General features: G+C 44.5%; 1 protein-coding gene across 1 annotated transcript; it reads right to left on the minus strand.

Moving 5' to 3' along the window:
* Positions 1 to 303: 303 nt before the first annotated feature.
* Positions 304 to 19,605, minus strand: lnx2b (ligand of numb-protein X 2b). The gene is made up of 10 exons (XM_080502565.1): positions 19,426 to 19,605; positions 12,426 to 13,033; positions 10,297 to 10,490; positions 6,780 to 6,979; positions 5,139 to 5,564; positions 4,625 to 4,753; positions 3,470 to 3,644; positions 2,302 to 2,545; positions 1,798 to 1,959; positions 304 to 1,479 (listed from the first exon to the last, which is right to left on the minus strand). The coding sequence occupies exons 2-10, from the start codon at positions 12,824 to 12,826 to the stop codon at positions 1,344 to 1,346; spliced, it is 2,067 nt and encodes a 688-aa protein (XP_080358691.1). The 5' UTR covers positions 12,827 to 13,033; positions 19,426 to 19,605; the 3' UTR covers positions 304 to 1,343.
* Positions 19,606 to 23,292: the final 3,687 nt, after the last annotated feature.

Raw genomic sequence — 23,292 nt, forward strand, 5'->3', positions numbered from 1 at the left:
AATATGTGGTTTATTTACTTTAGGCAATTATGCTGTGAAGTTAAGTATGGAGTCTGGAGCTGATAGACTTATGGATTTCCAGTAAAGCTTGACTGGTTTCTATTGAAGAAAATCACTTTTCATTCAGTCCCCCCCCCCCCCCCCCCCGACTCTAATCTGTCTCCCTGACGCTTGCCAGGTTATTCCCACTTTGAAAGCTTTGAAAGTAGAGTATTGGACAACCCAGTTCAAGGACAGAAACACACCTCAGGCTTTATCTGGTGTGATTTTTTAAAATTTTATTTTATTGAACACGGTGAAACAGTGAACGAGTTCATACACAGATTATTCCACAGCCTCTCTGAACCGTTTGGGAAACCTCAGGTCCATCCGGAGAGACGGCCGGGAACGTGTTGACACCGACTCATCGCGATCAATTCCTATAAACAGTGATGATGGGGGGGGGGGGGGGTGCTTTTTTTTTTTTTTTGGGGTACAGTGGAAATTTAAGGCAAGTATACATTCTGGTTTGTCCTTCACTATCTACAAGGCACCCGCTTTATTAGAGCCAGTTTGTCGTTCAGAAATAAATGATAAGAGTCACTCAGGTAATAAATTAAAGCTGCTGCACGTCTCGCTGTGGGAATTTGATTTTGATCGGAATTCTTTACAGGATGTTTCCCGTTCGGGTTCAGATTAGGGAGTATAACACAGATTACAAGTGTGATTTCTGTTAATTTGTCAAATACCTCACCTCTGAGTTGATGCTCACTTCTTTTATGTAGAATTTCTTGAGCTTTCTAAAGCTAAATACGTCACGCTTTAACTACTTTTCTCTTTGGCATGAGTCTACAGTCAGCAGCCACTTTGTTAAATGTATTCATCAATAAATCCGTTCAATATCCGTCTACGTGATCAACATATCTCATCTTTGTATACCGTGTATCTGAATCACTTGGATCAAACTCTCAAATAGCATATTGAACAGGTGAATATATACATACGGGTTAAAAACGGGATTAAAAAGATGTCGGAAAACAACAGTCCTTCCAGTTCGCCCTCGGCATTAAAATAGTAGGATTGTCATCATCTTTGCACCCTGACGCTGCGAGTGAAACACAAACTGAAACACAAACTGAAACAACATGCTGGTGTGACGCCGGTGAAAATCATTTGTACTGTACATGTGACGATTCTTCGAGCTCACGCATGTTCTGTGTAACATCGATCTGTCCTGGAAGAATGAGACCAAACCAGTTAAACAATGGACAGCAAGTGTTGCAGTGGAGAATTGCAGCTGAACGCAGTGTGTGTGTGTGTGTGTGTGTGTGCGTCTGAACATGTGACGACGACGAGGGCGAGTGTCACACGAGGCTCCCCGGCCAGGAAACCACCGTCAGTGTGACTTTGTTCTTCTGCAGCTTCAACATGGGGATCAGAGACGAGTTGTTCATTCCTACGGTGGTCGCGCCGTTCACCGCCACGATCTCATCTCCACACCTGCAGGGGGCGACGGAGAGCATCGTTTAATGGTGGGGAGAAGGAGTAGAAGAAGTAGAAGACAAATAAAAGGAGGAGAAAAGAAGTAGGTAAGATGAGGAGAAAATAGAAAATATTAATAAAAAAATTATAGAATAATGATATATAAGCAAAGATAGTATATAAAAAAAAACAATTTTTATTGGAATAAGAGTTCAATGTAATAATTTGAGTGGATGAATTCAGTGAGTGAATTAAAAAGTGAGAGCAGTTGCTTCTCTAATCGCCTTTTTCTGACCCGGGACTGAAATCTGCAGGACGCCTCAGCGCTTGACTTACTTGAGGCGCCCGTCAAAGTGAGCCGGCGTTCCAGGCACGATGGTCTTGATGAAGAAGGGCTGCTGCTGCCCGTGGCTCTCCTCGTAACCGCCGACGATGCTGAAGCCCCAGCTGTCGTTGTTGGTCTTGTGCAGGACGATGTCGCGGCACCAGTGCATGTGACTGGAGAGACCGGTTCAGAGAGATGAGACCTCACAACTCTACATTTTATAATTTCAGAGCTCATTGGTTTTAAACTATCTGAAGAACGTTATTCAGCTGAGGAAAAGACTGGGGCTTTGCTGACTGTCACCCACACCTCACAAACTCACATTGGACGAAAATTAGCGGCCGAAAATGAGTTGAACTTGATTAAAGCAATAATAAGATTCATGGTTGAATGTTACTGCCTCCTAGTGGTGTGGGGTTGTCACTGCAAGATGTGTTTCCAGGTTTTTGGCTTTCCTCCTGGTTGTTGTTGGAACTGAAACAAAAGTGCTGGAGTGGAACAGAGCGGGCCTCTACCTGGGCAATCCCAGCCAGCGAGTCCACAGCGGTGTCCAGTTGAGGCCGTCGTCTCGGAAGTCCTCCACGGGGTCCAGCTCGTCCTTGCCGGCGGCGTCGGCGTCGACGTCCGAGTCCTCGGAGAGCGTCTGGATGACGCGGAGCACCACCTGCGACTGGGCCGTCTGAGCCTTCAGCGCCGAGACGGCCTCGTTGTAGGTCAGCTGGGTCAAATCCACGCCGTTGATGCTCAGGAGGACGTCGCCTAAAGAACCACAGGATCATTTGTCGTTGGACGATTTGGGGGGGTTTTTCAGCTTGAATCCCTGAACTGAAGCCGAAATCCGTCCAACCGGCTGAATAGAACCTCCGCCAGAGTCTGTGTGAAGCCTCTTTTTTCAGCTCACATCCTCTGTTTAATGGCCCTTAAGCAACACATTGTCTCCCTCAATAGAAGCAGGAAAAGAGAAGGAAGCCCTAAACTGCAGCTATAAACATTCGAGGAACAGATCCTGAGATTAGCATTTTTATTTCCTTGTTCATCGTTTTATTTTTATACTTCACTCCTCTATCTTTCCCATCCCGTTTTAACTCATGCTTGAAAGCAGTTCTATAAATAGGCTTTGATATTGTTATCAAATAATATTGAACTGACAATGCAATATATTCCAGAGTTCAAAGGAGAAAAAAAATTGTCTTTTCCTGAATAACAGGTTAGAATTTTACATGAAAACAAGTTAAAATATGTGTCTTTTTTTTTTTAAATCATTACCAAAATGCTTCTAATTCAATCAAGCTCAAATATATGTCAAAAAACATAAAAAGAGAGTTGCGCACCGTATTATACCTTTAATAAAAATAACCAGGTAATCACAGTATAAATAATTGAAATGATCAGGTTTGTTTAAAATAAAAAATAAAATACAAATACAAGTCAATATAAAAATGTCCACAATATAGACTTTTTTAAATTTATTTTTCGGCTTTAATAAAGATATTCTATTCTATTCTATTCTGCTGGTTGCCATGTAAGGACAATGTGTTGACGGAAGTGCCTTCATCTTCAAAATCGTTTATAAGATTCACCAATAATCAGTGGAAGATCTGAAGTTGCAGCCATTACTGATCTAAATACCATTATAAAGGAAACTGTCTTGGGCTTACAGAGGATTTACTCTTTGCTTTGTACCTCTTTTAATGGTGCCGTCTCGGTGCAGACAGCCAACAGGCTGCACGCTGGTGATATAAACGGGCAGACGGCTGCGACAGTCCCTCCCGCCGGCGATGGTGATGCCCAGAGAGAGCCGGGGCTCCTTCTTCAGGCTCACCGTTTTCTCCTGGCTGGTAAAGCCGCCGGGAGGATCCTGTACGGAGGCACACGACAAGAAACGCGTCGGTCAGCGTCAAACTGGACCGAACCTCTAAATTTGCGAATTAAACTTCACGGCTCTCGTCGTCGTCGCCGCATCTCATGCTGCTTAACACACAATGCATTAGAGTTCGAGCCCCTCCGGGTGGGGGGGGGGGGGGGGGGGTGGGGGGGCTTTCACTTAATAGATCTCACTAAAGAAAACCACTTGTAGAAACAAATGTGAAACATCTGAGATGGAGCTGAGAGGTCCGGGGGAAGAGGGAACGTGTGAGGATCAGCACTCGGCTCTCGTAGTGGAAAAGATGTGTGGAAAACGACAACTTCCACCAGGCTCCTTGTTGCCCTCCGGAGTCTATAAACCATCAGAAGGGAAGCTCGGGGGAGGCGGAGGGGGAGGGTGGGGGTCCTTCCTCCCCACAGCAGGGAGCCCATCCCCCCTCCAGCAAGACGAAAAGGCTCGACTCTGCAGGCGAAAGCTAACTGTTACCAGCTTTGATCCTCTGCCTCCCCAAAGAAACAACCCGGCAAAAAAAAAAAAGGAAAAAAAAAACAACAAGCCAGTGGCCCCGCAGCGGCAGAGCGAGCAGCACCCGGGGTCTTTTGATCAGGACAGAGGGAGGCCCCAGAGGAGGGCTTTCATCTCCGCTCACCAACGCAGGTGTCTGCTCTCAAAGCTTCTCACCCTCAGCCGAGGGGGGGTGGGGTATTGGTGGGGGGGTCCTCTTTCTACACTCGGTGTATGGTACGACTGAGTGAGAGATCGTCACCAGTACGCTGAGTAAACAGACACATGTCAGATTGGTAAGACGCTGCGAGCGGCGCTGTTAAAAAAAAAACCACCAAAAAAAGGGGGGGGGGGGGGGCAACAGCTGGAACCGGGCCAAATAAATTTAGACACGAGATACATCCCTGAAAACGAAATCTTGTGGCCAGTGGGGGGGTGGGGGGGTGGGAAATGGTGTTTCATCTTACCTTCATGTAGGTGGACCGGCGCCTGAAGTACTGCGGCTCCGGTGCGCGCCTCGCCGCTCTGCCGCTCCCGCCGTCGTCTTGAGCCTCTGCGGGTCTCATCACCACAAAGTTGACTCGCACCTCGCTGCCCTGGAAACATGGGAAAGAAAACTTTACCACAAACACATACAGCAGTTATTAGAAATTCTCCATTTTTTATTTGAAGGAACTATAATGAACCCCTTCAGAATTAGATTTCGAAAATGTCATATTCAGTAAAATAAGGACTGCCAATTAGTTCAACTGCCTACAAACGGCAGGTATTTATGGCTTTCCTACATTATTTTGACATATAGAGTACACGCTCTTCTGCAGAATACACCGAGAGCCCCTCTGAAGTAGCAGGGGAAGTGAAACGTTAATTCAACATTTAAAACTTTTTTTAAAAGTAATTAGTTTTCCCTCAATTGTCACAATTAAATTAAAATGGATTTTTTTTTTTTTTGTCATGGATGGTGTGGTTCACGTCGTGTACCTGTATGATCTGGGCGGCGCTCTCGGGTGTCCCGTGACGCAGGTCGTGTCCATTGATGGCCAGCACCTTGTCGTTGTTCCTCAGCTTCCCGTCTTTGGCCGCCAGGCCGCCGGACAGCAGGTCCAGGATGAAAACGCCGCTCTCGTCCGACTTGCGGATGAGCTTGATGCCGAGCGGCTCCGTGCGCTGACTCTTCATCAGCGTCACCTGCAGCACCGTGCCGGGGTTGTGGCCGGAGGCGGCGTTGCCGTGGTTACCGAGGGAGGGCTGCGGCGCGGCGGACGTGGAGGGGTGGTGGTGGTCGGCGCGCTGGTCCCGGATCTTGAAGCCTTTCTCCTGCATCACGGTGAGCCTGAGGAGGGACGGCTGCTGCAGCACGGCGATGGCCCGGGCGTGGGGGACGGCGGCCAGGCTGACGTCGTTCACCTGGAAACAAACGCCGCAGTGTCACGGACGCGCACACACGGGCTGCTGCGCAAAGACGACGCGTGTGCTCTTCATTCAGCAGGATATTGAGATGAGGAATCGTTTTTCCTCTGTTGCCACAGTGAGAATAGTCCGGTTCGATTCCACCCCGGGGAGTTTTCTGTGATCTTCGTCTTATGCGTACGTTTGTTTTCTTATCCCAATCCAAAAGACATACACTTTAGATCAAATATATGACGTGCAAAAGTGTGAAAAAAAACATTTATGTCAAATTTGATATATTCACCCTGCGTTGTATTATAGATACTTGATGATACAGAACAACAAAAATCAGTTATTAATCATCATCAGTTCAGCTCCGGGTTTAAAATATGTTCATGTCAAAGACAATATTTGTCTCGCAAACTTGAGGGGAAAGTCGATCTGTACAGAAATCAATGTGTAATTCAAAGAAGACACGAAGATCTAATTTCATGGTCGGAGTGGTGGATTCTTTCTTCACCGTCTTTGATTAAACACAGCAACTTTCCCGAAAAAGAGAGGAAAAAGAATCTGCTATTGTCTCACGTCCTGTCAGCTGGAAGCACCCCCCCCCCCCTTTTTTTTTTCCTTTTTCATTTCCTGGTGTGGGATTGGTCGGCTTTAGGAGAAAAGCTGTTTTCCAGAGGACACACTGAGGCTGAAACAGTCTGTGAGCTCAGTTTACAGCGGCGGTGCCACATACCAGGACGGCCGCAGGCTGGAAATCCAAGGAGGAGGATGTGGCAGGGACGGTGGAGATCACGGTATATTAAAATATCTAATAAGTCATATTCTGCAGACTCACTTATCTCCAGAGGAATCAAACGAACCCCTTTTACAACAACTCATTCGCTAATACATGGATTCTGTTGGACTGGGTTGTCAAAAGTGAGCATTTCTCTTTTGTTACTTCCACACCAGCTGTGTTGACGTCCTATCACAATAAAATGATGCTCCTTCCACTATTCCAGAGCTGTCACGCAGACACGCCATGTTTGTGCCCGGCAATAATAAACCACGCCTCGTCACCATGGCGACAAAACGTGTTTATCCTGAATATCTACTTTCCCCCTCGCTGCGGAAAAGTGTTTACAGTGCCGTGAGAATGCAAATGAAGGGTGTCTGTGCAAAACATCTCTGGCCTGCACCGTGCTGCAGTCGGCCTCAATGGTGGCGGGTCGGAGTGTCTCTCACCTCTAAGATGTGGTCCCCCGGGGCCAGCCTGCCATCACGAGCTGCCAACGAGTCCCGGACGATCTCCTGGATCACGATGTTCCCCAGCGGTGTGTCTTTCCCCCCCACGATGCGAAGGCCCAGCTCCTCCTCCGGCTCGTCTCGGAACAGCTCCACCACGTTGGCCTCCGCCACCAAACTGGAGCGCAGGGGGGTGTTGTCTGGAGGAGAGCGCAGTTTCCCCATTAGGTTTAACTGAATCCAGACATTTGAAGTCTTATTTTAACTTTCTAGGCAACACTACTACCTGCATATATAATATTGGACTGTCAGGCAAGGGAAAAAAAAAAAAACACCTCCAAAGTTGATGTAAAGAACAGAAGCAAAAGCCCCTAAATCATCATCAACCTGGAAATAGTTGGAAACACAAAACTAAACAAAAGCAGTTTTACTTTGAAATCACATTAACGTGAGCTGCATGAACATTGCGAGAACGGACCCTCCTTGTCCCGTCAATATGTTATCAGACATCAAGCAAAATGAAGCTCAAACAAAAAGGATAAACCTGGGAAAAATCTTTTTTTACACTTTCTGTTTACAATTTGTCACAGGCCATTGAGAGCCGGACTGAAATGGCACATTTGAACAATAATAATAATAATAATAATAATAATAATAATAATAATAATAATATCTTTTCCACTCCTTCAGCAGTCCAGAAAGCACTTTACATCATTTTGCTCAAGGGCATTACAACATTTCCACAGCGGGGAGATGCAGGATTTAAATGATTTCCTTGTGATTAGAAACCGAGCCTCAGACCCCAAACCGGTTATTTTCACATTAAACCAGTTATAAACGCACCGACTTAAACGGGCAGTGTCTACATTAAAGTGTCTGACAGAATTAACCCCCCCCCCCACCTACTTCCTTCTAATAAATTAACAGCATTCCATAATACGCAGAGCCTGGTACAGTAGATAAGGAGGTAATCTGGACCTGCAGGAGGCCCGAGGAAAAACAAACGTGTTATCTTACACAGTCAGCGAGACGGAGAGCGTTTTGGTTGTGGGAGTGTGCAGGTGAGGACTGTTCTCACACAGATGGTCAGGTGTTTGTTCTCCGCGGCAAACCGCGACCATGACTCGGCAGGAAGTTCACAAATTGACCAATCGGATTGCAGCGTGTGCGACTCTTGACCAATTGCGGTTCTTTAAGGGAAGCCAGCTCTGTTCTGCACATTGGGTTGTTCTGAAAGCGTCGCTGCTTCAGTTGCTTTTAAAATGTCCCAGATTTAGTTCCCATGAATTCACTTGGCGGATGTTTGATGAAAAAAAAAAAAGTTGAAATCCATAACACAGTCAGGGGCGAGACAATGAGGGATGGGGGCGGGAAGACAGGGGTAAGCAAAACATTTGGATTCCGAGTGAAAACGCTTCATCTGTGGCGTCTGACTTTGAAATGTGTTTTTTTTTTTTTAAGAGAAGATTGGACGATTATCGTCTTCCTTTCTACTTCTTTCCTCAAAGTGTTACTTATAACCATCCTGCCGTACTAACGTATTGTTAGTAATTGTGTTTCCGTGAATCAGATTGACTTGTCATCAGTAATTCAGTGTTTTGTTTCCTCTACAGGAGCAGCGCCTCCTCGGTTTAATGTCGTCACTATGCTTCCTTCAACTCAACTAAAAACTTGATACCAACAAGCCAAACAGGAGCGTCTGCATGTCAGCTGACCTCAGTCCGTCGGTTAATGAACAAAAATATTGTGGTTTCATTAGGAGCGTTTTTGCGTGAATACAGTAATGACTTTAATAATAACTCTGTGTTTTCACATTCTGGTGTCGGCGCGGTTTTACACAAAACCTCCACTCAGGTCAAATCTGACCGACAGTGTTTCTAACTTTTGGCTGATAAAAAAGAAATAATAAACGCTGAGTTGAAAGATGTGTTGCAGTTATGTGCCAACCTTCTATTACTCCTCCAAACCACTCAGAAATCACGAGGCGTGTTTTTACTTTATGAACGTCCACGGCTGCTTTTTCTATTCCAAGTTTTATTTTAGCACAATCTAGTTTTTTACTCATTTATGCTCTTAAGTTTACTTTTAATTTCACATTGTAATCATAATTTTTAGTATATTTACTTCTTGAGAGATGAACAGTTTCACTACTCATTTCTGTATGAATTTTTTGAGAAAGCCTTCAATATATTTGAATGCTTCTTATCATTTAGAAACAATTTCTTTCCCTTTACTTTATACTGACTTATTTTATTCAAGTTCCATTTGTCTATTGGCATCCAGATTTATTACTCTGGATATTTGCACGAGTACATTGTGCCTTCACGCGTACGGCAGCTAAAACTTTATAAATGAAGCGTGGTTGTTTATGCCAGATTGGCTATTTCTCCTCATGCTTTTTCTTCGTTTGAACTTTCGTAACTCATTGTCATTACGTCTGCTGCCCTGTGACTGGCTGATTAGTTATTTGTGTTAATGGCTATGTGAACAGGGAGGTCAAACTGGTTATATTATTATTATATTTATAAGCACGACTGCATGTTTCCTGATGTTTAGTCATTAGACTGAGATTCCTGCTCAGGTGACTACGACTGTCTTCTAAAATCAGTGTTTGCATGAGAGCTGCAAACCCAGCAGACAGAAAAGATAAGCTCAATATCTATTTTTATTTAACTCCAAGCAAGAGAATAAGCAGGAATTCTCGCCAACATTTGGGAAGAGGCCATTACTAGTAGAGACATGCAGAGTTACACAATGCTGCGCTAACCAGTAACCTACTCTTGCCATTGATGACGTTTGTTTTGGGGTTTTTTTTTTTTCCACCCCCCACAGAGAGTCAATGTACCATAAATAAGTAAGGCAATGATGAGAGCAGATGTGAGCTCATCACACCTTGGAAACGGTCGAGTGTTCACAAAAAAAAAACCCGTAGTGAAATTCAACGCCGTCTAATCGACATTACACACGCGTGAACTCATCCGGCAGCGGAGACGGTGTAATCTGGATGAGTCAGCAGTTTTCCTTTTCAGCGTTGGAAATTAATTTAAATGGCAACTTAACTCCAGACTGGGCTCCCTGTCGTGGGGGGGCTTTACTTGAGCTTTAGGAGAATAGACAGAATTTGTTCAAGCTCATAAATAGGAACCTCAATACGAAACACCGATTAACCGTTTCCTGGCAGACTCGGATCACTGCTACCAGCTGGAGGGTTTTTTCCAAGTGATGACACTGTCTGGTTAAAACACCTGGTTCAGGTTCTTACGGCTCGTCTGATGATTCACCTGCGACAGAATCAAATCCCCGAGGCGAAGAAGCAGTGAGTCTTGTGTGCGTGTGTGTGTGTGTGTGTGTCAACAACCACCACTTCAGAAAACCTTTCTCCTTCACCTCTGAGCCGACAAGCATTCTTCACTGACAGCTCCACACACACACACACACACACACAATCCTCCACCTTTTCGTCGTCGGACATATGGGAGGGGGGGGTGGTCGCTGTAATGACGGGTTGGCGGCGTACCTTCTTCACTTTCCTCATAGGCCGGATTAATCAGGCCGGGCTCTGGCTGGTCGCGGTTGTGATTCCGAGACGGAGTCGCCGAATGCTTGGCATCCCCCGACAACTCCGCGTCGCCCTTTCGTCCCTTTAATTCGTTCCACGAGGGCCTCTTCCTCTTCTCCGCTTCCTCTCGGAGTCGTTTAAAAACAGGGCATCTGAAGAGAGACGGGGAAAACGGTAATGAGCGGCGAGTCGTCAATCATTTTACGCTTAAAAAAAAAAACAACCCGCGACGTGCAGTTTTCACGTGAAACGGAGAAGGCCTTCATGAATGTTTCAGGGAGGGATTAGCGAAGGAAACTATTTGGGGAGGATGACGGCAAGCGCCATGCGGATGAGCGGACGGCGGGGTGTCCCAGCGAGACGGGTTGAGTCTGATTGAAGCCGTCAGAGCGCCGCTCGTCACCTCACGCCTGAACTTTGCCTCCTCACTGTTTGCACACAGGGGCACAATCTTCTTCCCACAGGTGACCGCGATAAACACCACGTTGGACCATGTGAAAAACAAGATGCATGACCAGCAGCCCATCTGAAGCTCAATAATTACAAGGTTGAGAGTTCACAGGGGGAGGGGAGGGGGGGGGGGGGTTGTTACACCAGGAGACGCTGGTCCGGCTTCAAAGTGGGAGAACACATTCCTTTAAAGGACACCGAGCAAACCATTTGATGACGGTTGTTTTAAATTCTTCCAAATTACTTAAAGCTTCTGTTCGGACGTAACAGTCCGGCGTTCACGGGGAGAAACTCTTGACCTTTTCAGGGACGAACCGTGTTTTTGACCGGACCATTCGCATATCTGTTGTATAAATTGGCTCCGACTTCCTTAAACTGTCATTTTCATGACATGTTTGAAAGGCATCTGGTTTCAGAGAGTTCAACACAGAATTGATATACTGGAGGTTTGCATGTTCTTCCTGTGCAAGAGTTACTTTCATGGACTATACTGGTCGAAATATAAGGCAGGTTTTTAATTTTCCTCGTCGAAATGGGTGTACAATAAAAGAAAAAAGCAAGTTTACGGTTTAATATTAAGCTCCCAATAAAATGCTGAGCACAAGAGCCTCAGAACGGGAAACCAAACCAGCGACGGGAGCTTGATCTCGTTGTTTGCAACGTAATTCAGAGGCTTTAAATGCGTCTCGAATGTTTTAGATAGATAGCTGCAGAGAAAAGAGGGGCTGGAGGTTTTGTGCAGTGAATAAGCCGAGGACAACGGAGATTTTAAGAGTAGGGAATGTCTGAGAAGTTTAGTCCATGTGAAAACATACAGAAGGCATTTAAAAAGATTAACAACTTCTGTTTGGTGACGCGTGTTTTTATTATGTAATCTATGTCTTCTTAAACACAAATATGATCCTTGTAAAAGGGAGAGCTGTCTCATATTCACAGGAATACTGAATTACACATCAAATACAAACATAAATTTTTTTTTTACATCAAACAGATTTCATTACAGGTGCAAGAAGATTAAAAATTCTGTTGCTGTCGCTACCGGCTATAATGATAAAATGATAAAATGTGTATTGGCTGTAGTCTTTTCAGGCCTCCAGAGATTTTTACAAAGCTCAATAATGTTTTACTGCAGCTCTTCAGAATCACAGCCTGTTGGTTGGAGAGTTGACGGTGTGAAATAATGTTGAGACAACTTTTCATCCAGTCGTTCACCTCTCAGCTGAACAAACATCACAGAATAGTCTTTAACCCGGTTTGTTGAGGCAGGCGGAACGTCGGAGGATTGACCAAAAAGCTGACATCTGCCCTCATTCAAAACTATCAAAAGAAAAATTATATATACACCGTAGAAATATAAATATAAAATAATCACAGATGTTTGAATTTTAATGTCATTTTAAAGCTAATTAAGATAAACAGCATAGTGTATTTCTGCTCAAGTGTATGTTTCCTACTATGGTTAATCATTAAATGTCTGCCTGAGCCTCTACAAATAAAGGGATATTGATCGTCTTTGAGGGTGAACCATGTAATTCTAACTCTCATGGAAGTTTTGTAATCGGAACGCTCGATGATTTCAAAATGTCGTCATAGCGACTCCACTCCCCATCACCCCTTCATCCCACCCAGAGTCTCACCTGTTGTGCAGGTGAGGCTGCAGCTCGCACCGCTGCATCTGCTGCTGGCACTCGGCGGAGTGGGGGCACATGACGGCCAGCTTGTCCAGCAGGTTCCTGACCAGCAGGCTGGAGGGGCGGCACTGGTGCAGCTGCAGCCGCTGGCGGTCCACGGGGCAAAAGTCCTGCTCCTTCAAGAAGTTGCTCAGGCAGTGGAAGCAGTACGTGTGGCCGCACGGCGTGTCCATGGGCCTGAGCAGAGGCTGCAGGCAGATGTGGCAGACCAGCTCGTCGTCCACCTCGTCCTGGTACTCGTACAGGTGGCTGTCGGGGCCCTCGTGCTGCTGGCCGCACTCTTTGCAGACGCGGGCCCACGACAGGCCCGGGGTGCTGCTGGGAACTTTGGTCTCTGTTGTCGCCATGATCTGGAGGGGACAGTCCCCAAAACAACAACAACAACAAAAAAAAGTCTGTGTCCGGGAGAGATCAGCGCCCTCTTATCTCGCCACAAACCCGGCCTGGCGGAGTTCACAAGTCTAGAGCTGCATGTTCCAAACTGGATCCACTCGAAACAGTCCAACAAGAATCCAGAGTCAACGATGTCATCTCCATGTCTTCATCTTGATTTTCTGTTGAGAGACATAGACAGTGAGGACTATGGTTAAAAAAAAAGAGTTGGAGCGTTCCTGCCCGTACTGGCCGGCTCCACAGGAAATGACAAATTCACAAAAAGCAGAAGCAATATGGCAGCGGAGCTACAGCTGCTTCCTCTCAGCCGGCTTCCTGAGGGACAAAAGGAATTCTCATCTCGGCTAAAAGTCGCAGCGCTTCCCCACTGGAATCAACTAAACTGTGTGAAATGAGGCCGAAGGAAAATGGAGCGGAGTCAAAGCGCATCTAATGGGAAGGTACAAAGGCACGGCGCTGCATGAGCGTACGGAGTGTGAATGACCTGGAGAGAAAGGCAATCCCCTTTGTTAATGACCCCTCGCAACCAATCAGCAGTGGCCCTTATCCCTTTGTGCAACGCCTAATCTCGTTTAATTCCTCCTCATGAGCAGAGGAATTATTGGGAATGCATTCTTTTGAGAGGCTTTTCAACTTCTTCCCCCATTTATGAACAAAGGTATAAAAAGCGGTGACCCAACAACATAAATCACAGTTAAATCTTCCCTATTAGTCACATTTCATCCTCTATATAAAAAATAAAAAATGGTGGGCGAGAACAGAAGTGGAATTATAAGAGTATTGATAAGAGCAGCTAACAAAAGGAAAAAAACAAAACAGTAAAGCGGAGTAAAGTTGCAAAGAGCTGCAGTCACGACACGGCATCGATGCGGAAAAACTTTGTAACGTGAGAAGACTTGAAAGAAGTACAAAAAAAAAACAAATCCCGGGACGCACAACTGAGTCCTGAACTAATTAATTAAAGAAAAAAAAAAAAACAAAGACTTCTGTATAATGCAAAATATACATATATATATACATATATATCTTAATTAAAAACAGCCACTACCTTTGACCTCCTTGTTTTCGTGCACCCAGTCCAGGTTTTAGAAACACAAAAAGGCGGTTTCATCCTCTTGTGTTATTGAAACGACTCGGCCGAGATGATATCAGTGTTGTCAAGCGCCCAGGAGGGACTGCACGCAAACACCAGGCTCCAGCAGCCTGAATGAAACCAGAGCCCTGCCTCCCGAGCAGTACACCGTCAGAAAATAATGCCCGAGAGCGAGCGAGTGTGTGTGTGTGTGTGTGTGTGTGTGTGTGTGTGTGTGTGTGTGTGTGTATCGGTGTGGATGTGTATGAGCTCTGACTGCACCAGGGTGAGGAATGCAGGGGTATAACCAGGCAGGGGGAAATACCTATTATGTTGGGATTTTTATTTTTTTTTTCCCTTCCTCTGCCTCTTTCATTAGTACACGTATGAATATATGTGTGTGGAGTCGTTCGTCTATACTTGTCGGGACGCCACCGGGTTGTACGATGAGGTGTAGGAATACACGATAAAATCTACATTTTCATTTTTATTGGAAGATCCATGTTAGATTATGGTTAGACTAGACATTAATGATCTGCAGCATAGAAACTATGTGTGTGTGAGAATGTGAGAGTGTTTTGGGGGGGGGGGGGGGGGGGGTGTGTCAAACTGCTGATGTTGCACTACCACAGGTAAAGTACTCTCAGTGGCTCGATAACTGATTGCAAACACAGAGGACGGCTTACAAATATGTGTGCACACGTCCTTCCATATGCATGCACACGGACCTCCCTCCCTTTCTTTGTCTTTACTTTGTACAGCTGATACCGACTCCTGTAATGGATAGGGGGGGGTCATGGATCCTGTAGCACACAGAAGAAAGACAAACGCGGAGAAAACCAGGCCAAGCTGCATTTATAGAAACGCCTGACCTGAACGGACTCTTATTCCAAGATGTTCCTTTGAGCCACAAGAAATGAAGTCAGTGCAAAATGAAAACAAATGAGTTTCACTGCGACTGAATTCCTTTATGCTGCACATGCAACACTTTTTTTTATTAAGGGGGGGGGGGGGGGGGGGTGTTACAGCAACAGCCACCCCGAGGAGGATAAATTCCTGCTCTCCGTGTCCGAGGATGGATCTGCCAGATCAAATTTACTTCAGTTTCAATGTTTTCAAACCATCGCAAACAACGGTGTTTCAATACTCTTCTTAAGGAAACAGCATGAAATCAATGAAGGCGCTCGTCTTTCTCCGGTCCTCCGTGTGGAACGGAGGTTCGTCAAAATGGTTAAGGCATCTCAGCGGGAGAGGAGTGAATCGATTGGTTTATTTTTTTTGCAGAGCTTTCCGACTGCATATTTGTGTTTGTTTGTTTTACGACAGGATGAGTTTATTTCCTCGGGGACAGAAAACTGAAGAAGTCACGTCAGGCCACTCTTCAACCTAAGTGTTTGAGTTTGACTTTGAATAACCAGCTACTCTTTTAACTCCTGTCAACACACCAGGTTTAGAATCCCAAAATGCAAAAGGTCAGACAGTAAAAAGAAGCATTTTAAAGAGGCACAGTAATTCAGATGCAAGGATGGTCAGAGGTGTACCAGCCTGCATCTATTCTGGAACAACTTCAGAAGTTTTCCTCTCCTTAAAAACGCAAAAATACTTAGAAGATCCTTCTCTGTAAAGTGTATAAAAACACCAAAAGATGCTCGTGTTATTCGGCCCCTTCAGGACCACCGCGATTAAAATGGTTTAAACCAAAAGGGCAGAGAAACAGTTGAGAAATCACGGAATAGAAACACAGAAAAATTCTTAGAAGTAAAGTTGCCATTAAATTAAAATCGGCATTTTCTATGAGACAGCATGATGTCTCTGTGTTGATATCTGATATAGGATTAATTTTCTACTGGGAAAAAAATATGGCCCAATGAGGCATGTATATGTTTGTATTCTGTTTTTATTTACATTTAACAGTGTCCCTGTTTTTTTTTTTTTTTTTTTTTAAAGTCTGAGTCTGATTGTCCAGTGCAAAACACTTTGTGGTTTTTTGATTATTTTCTGAGAATATACACGGAATTATGCTTGGAACCAAGAACTTTCATTTTTCTTAATTTAGTAAACAAAACTGTCTCACCAGATTTTAGACTTGACATAATCTTTTATGATTCTGTATAGTTAAAACTCTCTTTACATTTTGGCTAGATTTTTTTTTAGATGTATTGGGAACAGGGCTTGTTTAATTATTTGTGCAAAGTAATTGAAATATAGATACGTAATTGAACTAAGAATCCTTTTATTGAGGTTTCCAAGTGCTAAACAGACAGAAAAATGTATTTAATTTACATAATTTGACATTTTTTTGGTAACTGATTAATGGCGAGAAGCACTGGAAGCTAGAATTTCTTCACTGTAAGTCTATTAACAATTTACATTTTAAAGATCTAATCGTTGTAAAAAAAAGCTCAATTCAAATGCAACGTGAGACAATAACGAATAAACGCTTTTCAATAAGTTAGCAGAGGTTTTAAAAGCTCCGACAGCCTGAACACTTTACCCACATCAAACGCCTTGCGCTCATGTGACAGCGTTAAGCTTTGGAGGGAAGCGTCTGAAGCCCTACAGCCTCCCCTGTTTTCCCAGAGGATTACCCGGGGCAGCGTTCCCTCGAATCACCTGCTTCCGCGGCGGATACGAGTGAGTCACATGCGCCGCCACACCCTCGGCGAGCGCAGGTGAGGCCACGCCAGACAATCATTTCCCTCCATCCTTCAGACGGGAGGTGTGTCACGTCTACCCCTGCTATTACTAATATATACCAAAACACAAGTGTCATGGAAGTAACCCATTACCTCCCAAAGATGAAGAGCTTTGCGTCATCAGTGTCTGAGTTTGATATAATTTAGGGAACATTGGAAAAGTTTTTTTTTTGTTTAAACTCTGTGATGCAAGACTGGAAATTCACGCATTCAGAAAAAAAAAGAAAAGAACTCCAGTGTCCCTCGTTTGGTCCGAGCACAGAGGGGTAATTGTTCCAGCTCTCGAGGTAACCTTAGACGAGCAGGAGCCGGACCCTGGGAAACTGTGGGGACGTGGAGAAGAGACGCCTCGTCGTGCACAATATTCCTGAGCTGCCGGAGAAAGTTGGTCCCTCCCGCTGGGCGAAACGACAGAAATCCAACTTCTGCTTGCGACGCCGTTTTTCTTTTTTTTTATTACATTCAGTGTAATAACATGCAGGTCTTTTGAAGCTCCGTCTGTTATGTAATATTTATTACGCAAGTTAAAAATTAACATCCTTTCTGCTGTGATCAAATGAATCAACGCTTGTTTCTGGCACGTGCTTGAGGTTATGTAACCTGCCGTAGCAACATCATGCAAAGTCCTGAGCTGTAAACTCAACGACCAATGTTTGCATTGCAATATCAGCACGAAGCGACGGAGGAAAACCCTGCGAGGGACAGTAAACTAGACTCGCATGTCATTGAGGGGCTCTTTTCCTGCCCGCTAACGTGAGACAGAGGTGAAGCTTACGTTGCCGTTGTGCTGAGCACAAAGAGCAGACTGCAATTGTTCTCCTAAACAAAAACACGAAATTATCCTCTCGTAGGAAAAAACTGAATTCACCACTCAGGTGGTGACTGACGTTTCTTTTCAGACTAAAAGGAGACAAAACATATTTGTCTTAACTTGGTCATCATAAGTCTTTATGAGACTTTGATGTGTTACATTAACATACAACACAAGCAGTGAGCAGCCGTATAACTTCATAACAGCACACAATCACATGAAATTGGGCCGATTTTTGCATCTGTCCCACTTTTGAGGTGCAATATAATCTCCAGTCCTTCCTCTCAGTACGAACACTTTTCATTACACCTCGTAGTTTGACATTTCTTCTCTGGGGCTTCGTGGTACGGTCACATTATATTTATGCCACAACGCATCTGCCTTCGGATAACTTGGGGTGTATTGGAGTTGTCTTTTTCTTACTTTTAAACCAACGTGACAATCAAATGATAGGCTTCGTGACAAATAAGATTTCCGAGGCGTTTTGATCACATGCAATTGGTTTAGCGAGTCCAGATAGTGTACCCCGCTCAGACACTCGTGTCAGGTAAATGTTTACGAATGCAAGTCCGTGTGATTAATGTGTGTTAGACCTGTGATGTAATGGCGACGCATTCACGGTGTTACCCAGCATGACCTGGCGTAACCCTGGCCTCCAGCCAAACTGTCAGCTGGAAAGATAAATGTCAACAGCATCCAACAATCTTTTATACGACTCTGATCTTGTTCTGGGTTGGACGCCACTGGAGCCAATCCCAGCTGACTTTGGGCAAGGGCCGGGTTCACCAGGACAGATCACCAGGACATCACGTGGCAACCACGCTCACATTCCCACTTATGGGTAATTTAATGTCACCAATGAACCTCGCTTGCATGTTTTTTTGGACCGAGGGAGGAAAATGAAGTACACACACGAGGAAAACATGCAAATTCCCCACAGATAGGCCCGGGTCGGTTAGATGAAGCTATTAAGTTTTATCTACAAGGCAAAAAAATTGGTGGCTAAAAGATATTACCAAGACACTTTGGTTTAGAATTGTGATTTTTTTTTTTTACCATCACCAAGTGTGGGTTGGTGCTGAGGGGGGCTTGTCGTTTGGAGGTTGTGTGTCCTCCCATTGAATGCTTGGGTCTCCTTCAGGTGCTCTGGTTTCCTACCAAAAATATGCATGAGACACAAACTGGAGACGTGAAAAAGACGTGAATGTAGTGTGTGTGGGTTGTCTGTCTCACTGCGTTTGCCGAATAGTGGATGGATGTACTGCAGTACACCTATTTTGTTATTTTTTCATAATTAAAAAGGGAAAATAATCACCAAATCGTCATTGATTTGCATGCTGACTCTTAAAAAAAAAAACTGTCTTATCTAAACCACATGTTGGAGATGGTTTCTTTGGTTTGTCTGCAAGTATTAAATAAAAGTGTGAAGTCGAATTTAAAAAAAAAAATACCGACTTGATCTGAACTTGGATTGCAGTTGTACGAACAGAACCAGGAGGTTTGTGAAGAGTTCATGTCGTGTGCAGTGTGGAGGAGCGAGAAGGACACCGGTGGTCAGTGTCAGTTTCCGGGCTGTCAGAGGCTCCATAAATAACTCAGCCTGTCCCGGCTTTGACAGCTCATGGCCGGCCGGTGTGGTCCTTCCTCATCGCTCCACCGCTGTGACAGATCCAGATGACGGAGGAGGCCATAAAAGTTGGTTGCGTGTGTATCTGCGAGCGTCCCGGGGCTCCGGGACGACGACGCGTCCCCCCCTCCCCTCACCTCCACGCGCTCCGTCGCGCGACACGACACCCCCCGGCTCCCAAACTCACTTTATTCTCTCCTCCCGGAATCAAGGGGAACAATCGCACATATTCCAATAAGAAGTCAGCCCCCCTTCTCTCCCCTGTCCCTCATCAACACCCCCCCCCCCCCCCCCTCCCCTCCACGACGGTCAGCCGGAGCTCGAATCGACACCGAAACTCGTCTTACCTGTGCGGAGGTTGTTTTCCGGAAGCAGCAGCAGCAGCAGCTAGCGCGTCGCGAGCTCAAACAAAGACACCCTCGTAAAGTGTGTGTGGAGGGGGGAGAGAGAAAAAAAGACAATAAAAAGATAAATCTCCAGTTTTAAACCAGGTGAAGCGTCTCCTCCTTCTCCTCCCCTCGGTCCGGATCGTTTCCACCGCAGAGCTGAGGGTGAATGGCGGCAGCCCGCCGTCCCAGGTGGAGTTTAACCTGCAGGGGAGGAGGAGGAGGAGGAGGAGGAGGAGGACCGGGCGACTTTCCCAGTTTCGAGAGGAGGAGAGGTTCAGAGCACCGGAGGCAGGTGAAGCGACGAGACTCCCTCCGTTCCGTCCGCCTCCGATCAGGACTGCACCATCCAGCTTCTCCCCCCTACGATCTCTGCACGATGGCAACGATAACGCATAATAACCTTCGCTCTCGTCGCACAATGTGACTGCAAAAGAAAAGGTTGGGACAATGTGCACGATTTTAATACGTGCACTGATTTTCAGGAACTCACAGTCAACAAATCAGATTTTAGAAGTAGGACCTTATAACTATTCTCACACACACATATAATATTGGCTGGTATTGAAGTTGATGGCAGCAGCAGTTACTTAAATCATTTATAATGAAGTCATCTGGAATATTGTATTTCAATACCGTGAGGGTGCCGCTTATGGATTTTGCAGCGCATTTTACATTCTGGAATTTTCAGACATAATAGACCTGTCACATTCATGAACTGTCATAGATTCTTGTGCTTTAACACGTTCAAGACGAAGAACACACCTAAAAGAACTTGTGTTCCAGAACTCTCCGACACGCTACAACTCTCACATCCAAGAACCTTCGTAGATTTGAGTACTTTAACACATTCTAGAACTGGAACACACAATCGGTAGAACTTAGATAGGGACATACATATCCTCAGTGTTCAGCCATCGACTGGCCTTTAGACAGTGTGTCACGTACACTAAAACACTCAAATTTCAGAACTTTACGAATATTACAAGTCCTATATGTTTTAGTTTTCTTAAAGTTATGAAATGCTGATCGTTTCTACAACTGTCCCACTAGGCAGAACTCTGAAACATTCTACAACTCTCACGAATCCCAGAATTCAAGAAGCACCCACTCATGTCTGGTTTATCCATTTCTCATGTCATTAAGTGTGGAAATACAGGAATTATCGATTATGCTTTATTTAACCATTGCACTTAGTGTCTTCCTTGTTGTTCTTACGTTTCGTTGCTCCTCTTGCACACCAGTTTAGTCTATCAGGCCACATGTTTGACACACAAACTGTCATTTGAATATACCACGATATCACTTCCATTTGTTTACTCATTAGCATGTGTGCTTGTGTCTCAGAGGTCTAACGCTGTCTTGCAGCTCACGTCTATGTATTGAAAATCATCAGTGACCATGGCCTCGTCTCTCTATCAATAACAAGAATAGAGTGTTCTAGTTTGTCTCCAAAGAAGTGGTGCAATTGAACGATCTATTAAAACTTAAAAAAAACGTATGTATGAGCAGAGTGAAAGCCGTTGCTGCACGTAATTGTCTCATCCAGACAACAACCCCTTACTGGGAGAGCCTTGGAAATCTCGGCAAGACAGTGATAAAGTACTGCATCATTAAAACCGTATGGCCGTGATGCCACCAATGTCTGAATGAGCTAATGTCCTTCATGAGATGGTGAACTGTCTAACCTTCCACGTCTGATTTCTCGTCTGTCTTTTTGTGAATAGCCAACGGCGACATGGACATTTCATATCAGAACACACTTGTTTATCTCTGCATTATGCAAATTGTCCTGACCTTACAGAGCAAGGGATTATATAGGATGTCGAGGTGATGAGAGTCTCCATCGACTTGTCCCTCTGTAAAGGTAGCCGGCCGATTTCTCTCAAATTAGAGACACTTGTCCTATGGTGAGAGGAGGATTCCATCCATCCTGACACTCACATTCACACCTCGGCAACTCATGGGTCACGCAGTAACCTCACACGTGGGAGTAAATGGGAGGAAACCCCACACAGGAGGGGAAAACATGCAAACTCCACACAGAAAGGCCAGGCCGATATATTTGAAGCCGGACTTTATCGTTTAACTTGCCACGCTCATTTTCATGTGTTGAATGGGCAGTGCAGTGACTGCATGTCGCTGCGAATCCTGGTTATGAAGAGATTTCCTGGGTTTTCATATTGTAAATAGGAAGATATGTTCATTATTTCACTTTTTGAAACCGGGATATTACAATGAAGTGTGCAGACATGATGGACTCTACACTTTTTAACCATAGGATAGACATGCATTCACTCAATTACACTACTTATTCTGTATTTTCATTTCGCACTTATTTTGTACTATATTTTTCATGTTTTTATCTCGCAGTTCTCCTCACAACATTTATTTAACACCCTCAAACAAAACTCTTATTCTTTTGACCAGAGAGAATTGCTCTTTTCTCAAATCTTAGATTTTTGTGGACAAATATTAAAATCTTACTCTTGCACTAATAATCTACCCGGTAACATAAACACTCATGGTTTGATCATTTGTTAGCCACTGAATTTATTTTTCATGTAAAACATGTCTCGTGTCTTACGATTCCAACTTGTTCGCGCACAAATGGCAAAAATGACGTGTCAAATTAAGTGTAGGGACATTTCTTGTGTTTTACGCTGTAACGTCAGTGTTTCTCGCAGAGGAGAGAGTCTGGAGGCTCTGCTGAGAGAATTAGAACAGAACGAGCTGTCTGAGGCCTTCAAGACGTTCTAAATATAGCAAACACTTCAACTAATAATCACCCTTTTTGTAATTGTGCCTCTTTCAAGGAGGCGACTGCTCTTTTGTTGCCGATCCTATTTAGTGTCTTTGTTCATCCAGCTGCCTGCTTCTTCCAGCTCAGGACAGACACATCGACACTGAACAGCACGTAGCATCATCTCCCACCGCCGAACAAATGATCCTGACCGCCCCTTTTAATTTATTCAAGCAGAGATGAATGTGGAATAGTTTGGAGCATTTCGTCTTGTCTCAGTGTTCCGCTGCTCCTCTCACAGGTCGTCACATCATCTCACTCTGTCTAATATCCTCCTCTGCTGCTACACCAAACCACCTCCATGACCGTTTACCTAAAAATAATTACACGGGCTGTAAAGATGTGGCTTTGACTATAAAATTGGATTGGCCCACTTCTTCAGTCTATAAATAGCCTGTTTGAAGACAAATCTCTGCAGTGAAATCGTGACATCTTGTCAACTATTAAATGATTTTTTAAAAAAAAGAAGAAAATACATAGTTTTTATGTTACATATCATTTGTGACAGTAAAGAAATATTTTGGTCTAATACATATTCATTATGTGCATTTTATTTTTGCATCATATACATTTTTAGTGTTATCTTGTCAAATCTGCTGCAAAGACTAAACACTGTACAAAAGGACCAGAATGCTTAATCAGTAATTTTCCTCATCGATTTTATTATTATTTCATGCTGAACAAGTGTATTTAAACATGACACACACTGTCAACAATTGTCATTCACAGAATTGAAATAAAAAACTGAGGAATAGATGTATTTTTTTCAAGCATCCCACATCATCAAAGGAATATTTAATTTAATGAGTTTACATTGCAGAAAATGGCTAAATAAGTCAATTCTAATTGGCTTTTTGTCAGTATTTTCTCTGTCTGCTCTGTGGGGGGGGGGGGGGGGGGGGGGGCTGGGAATCCAAAGTGTCAGTGTGCACGGAGGTGTTTGGCAACACCTGCAGATGTCACATAGACTAGTTTTGGGACTGTACCAGTTAAAAGGGCCGCGACACACGAACGGTGTAAAGCGC

Source organism: Blennius ocellaris (assembly GCF_963422515.1).
Source record: "Blennius ocellaris genome assembly, chromosome: 9".
Classification (NCBI taxonomy): Eukaryota; Metazoa; Chordata; class Actinopteri; order Blenniiformes; family Blenniidae; genus Blennius; species Blennius ocellaris.

What these genes read in the sequence shown, in the direction of transcription:
- lnx2b (XM_080502565.1), bottom strand. Translation starts at nt 12,826, where the DNA reads ATGGCGACAACAGAGACCAAAGTTCCCAGCAGCACCCCGGGCCTGTCG. An exon ending in CAGCCTCACCTGCACAACAG is followed by an intron (nt 10,491 to 12,425) that starts GTGAGACTCTGG and finishes GTCTCTCTTCAG; the next exon opens with ATGCCCTGTTTTTAAACGAC. An exon ending in CGGGGGACCACATCTTAGAG is followed by an intron (nt 5,565 to 6,779) that starts GTGAGAGACACT and finishes GTTTGTTTCCAG; the next exon opens with GTGAACGACGTCAGCCTGGC.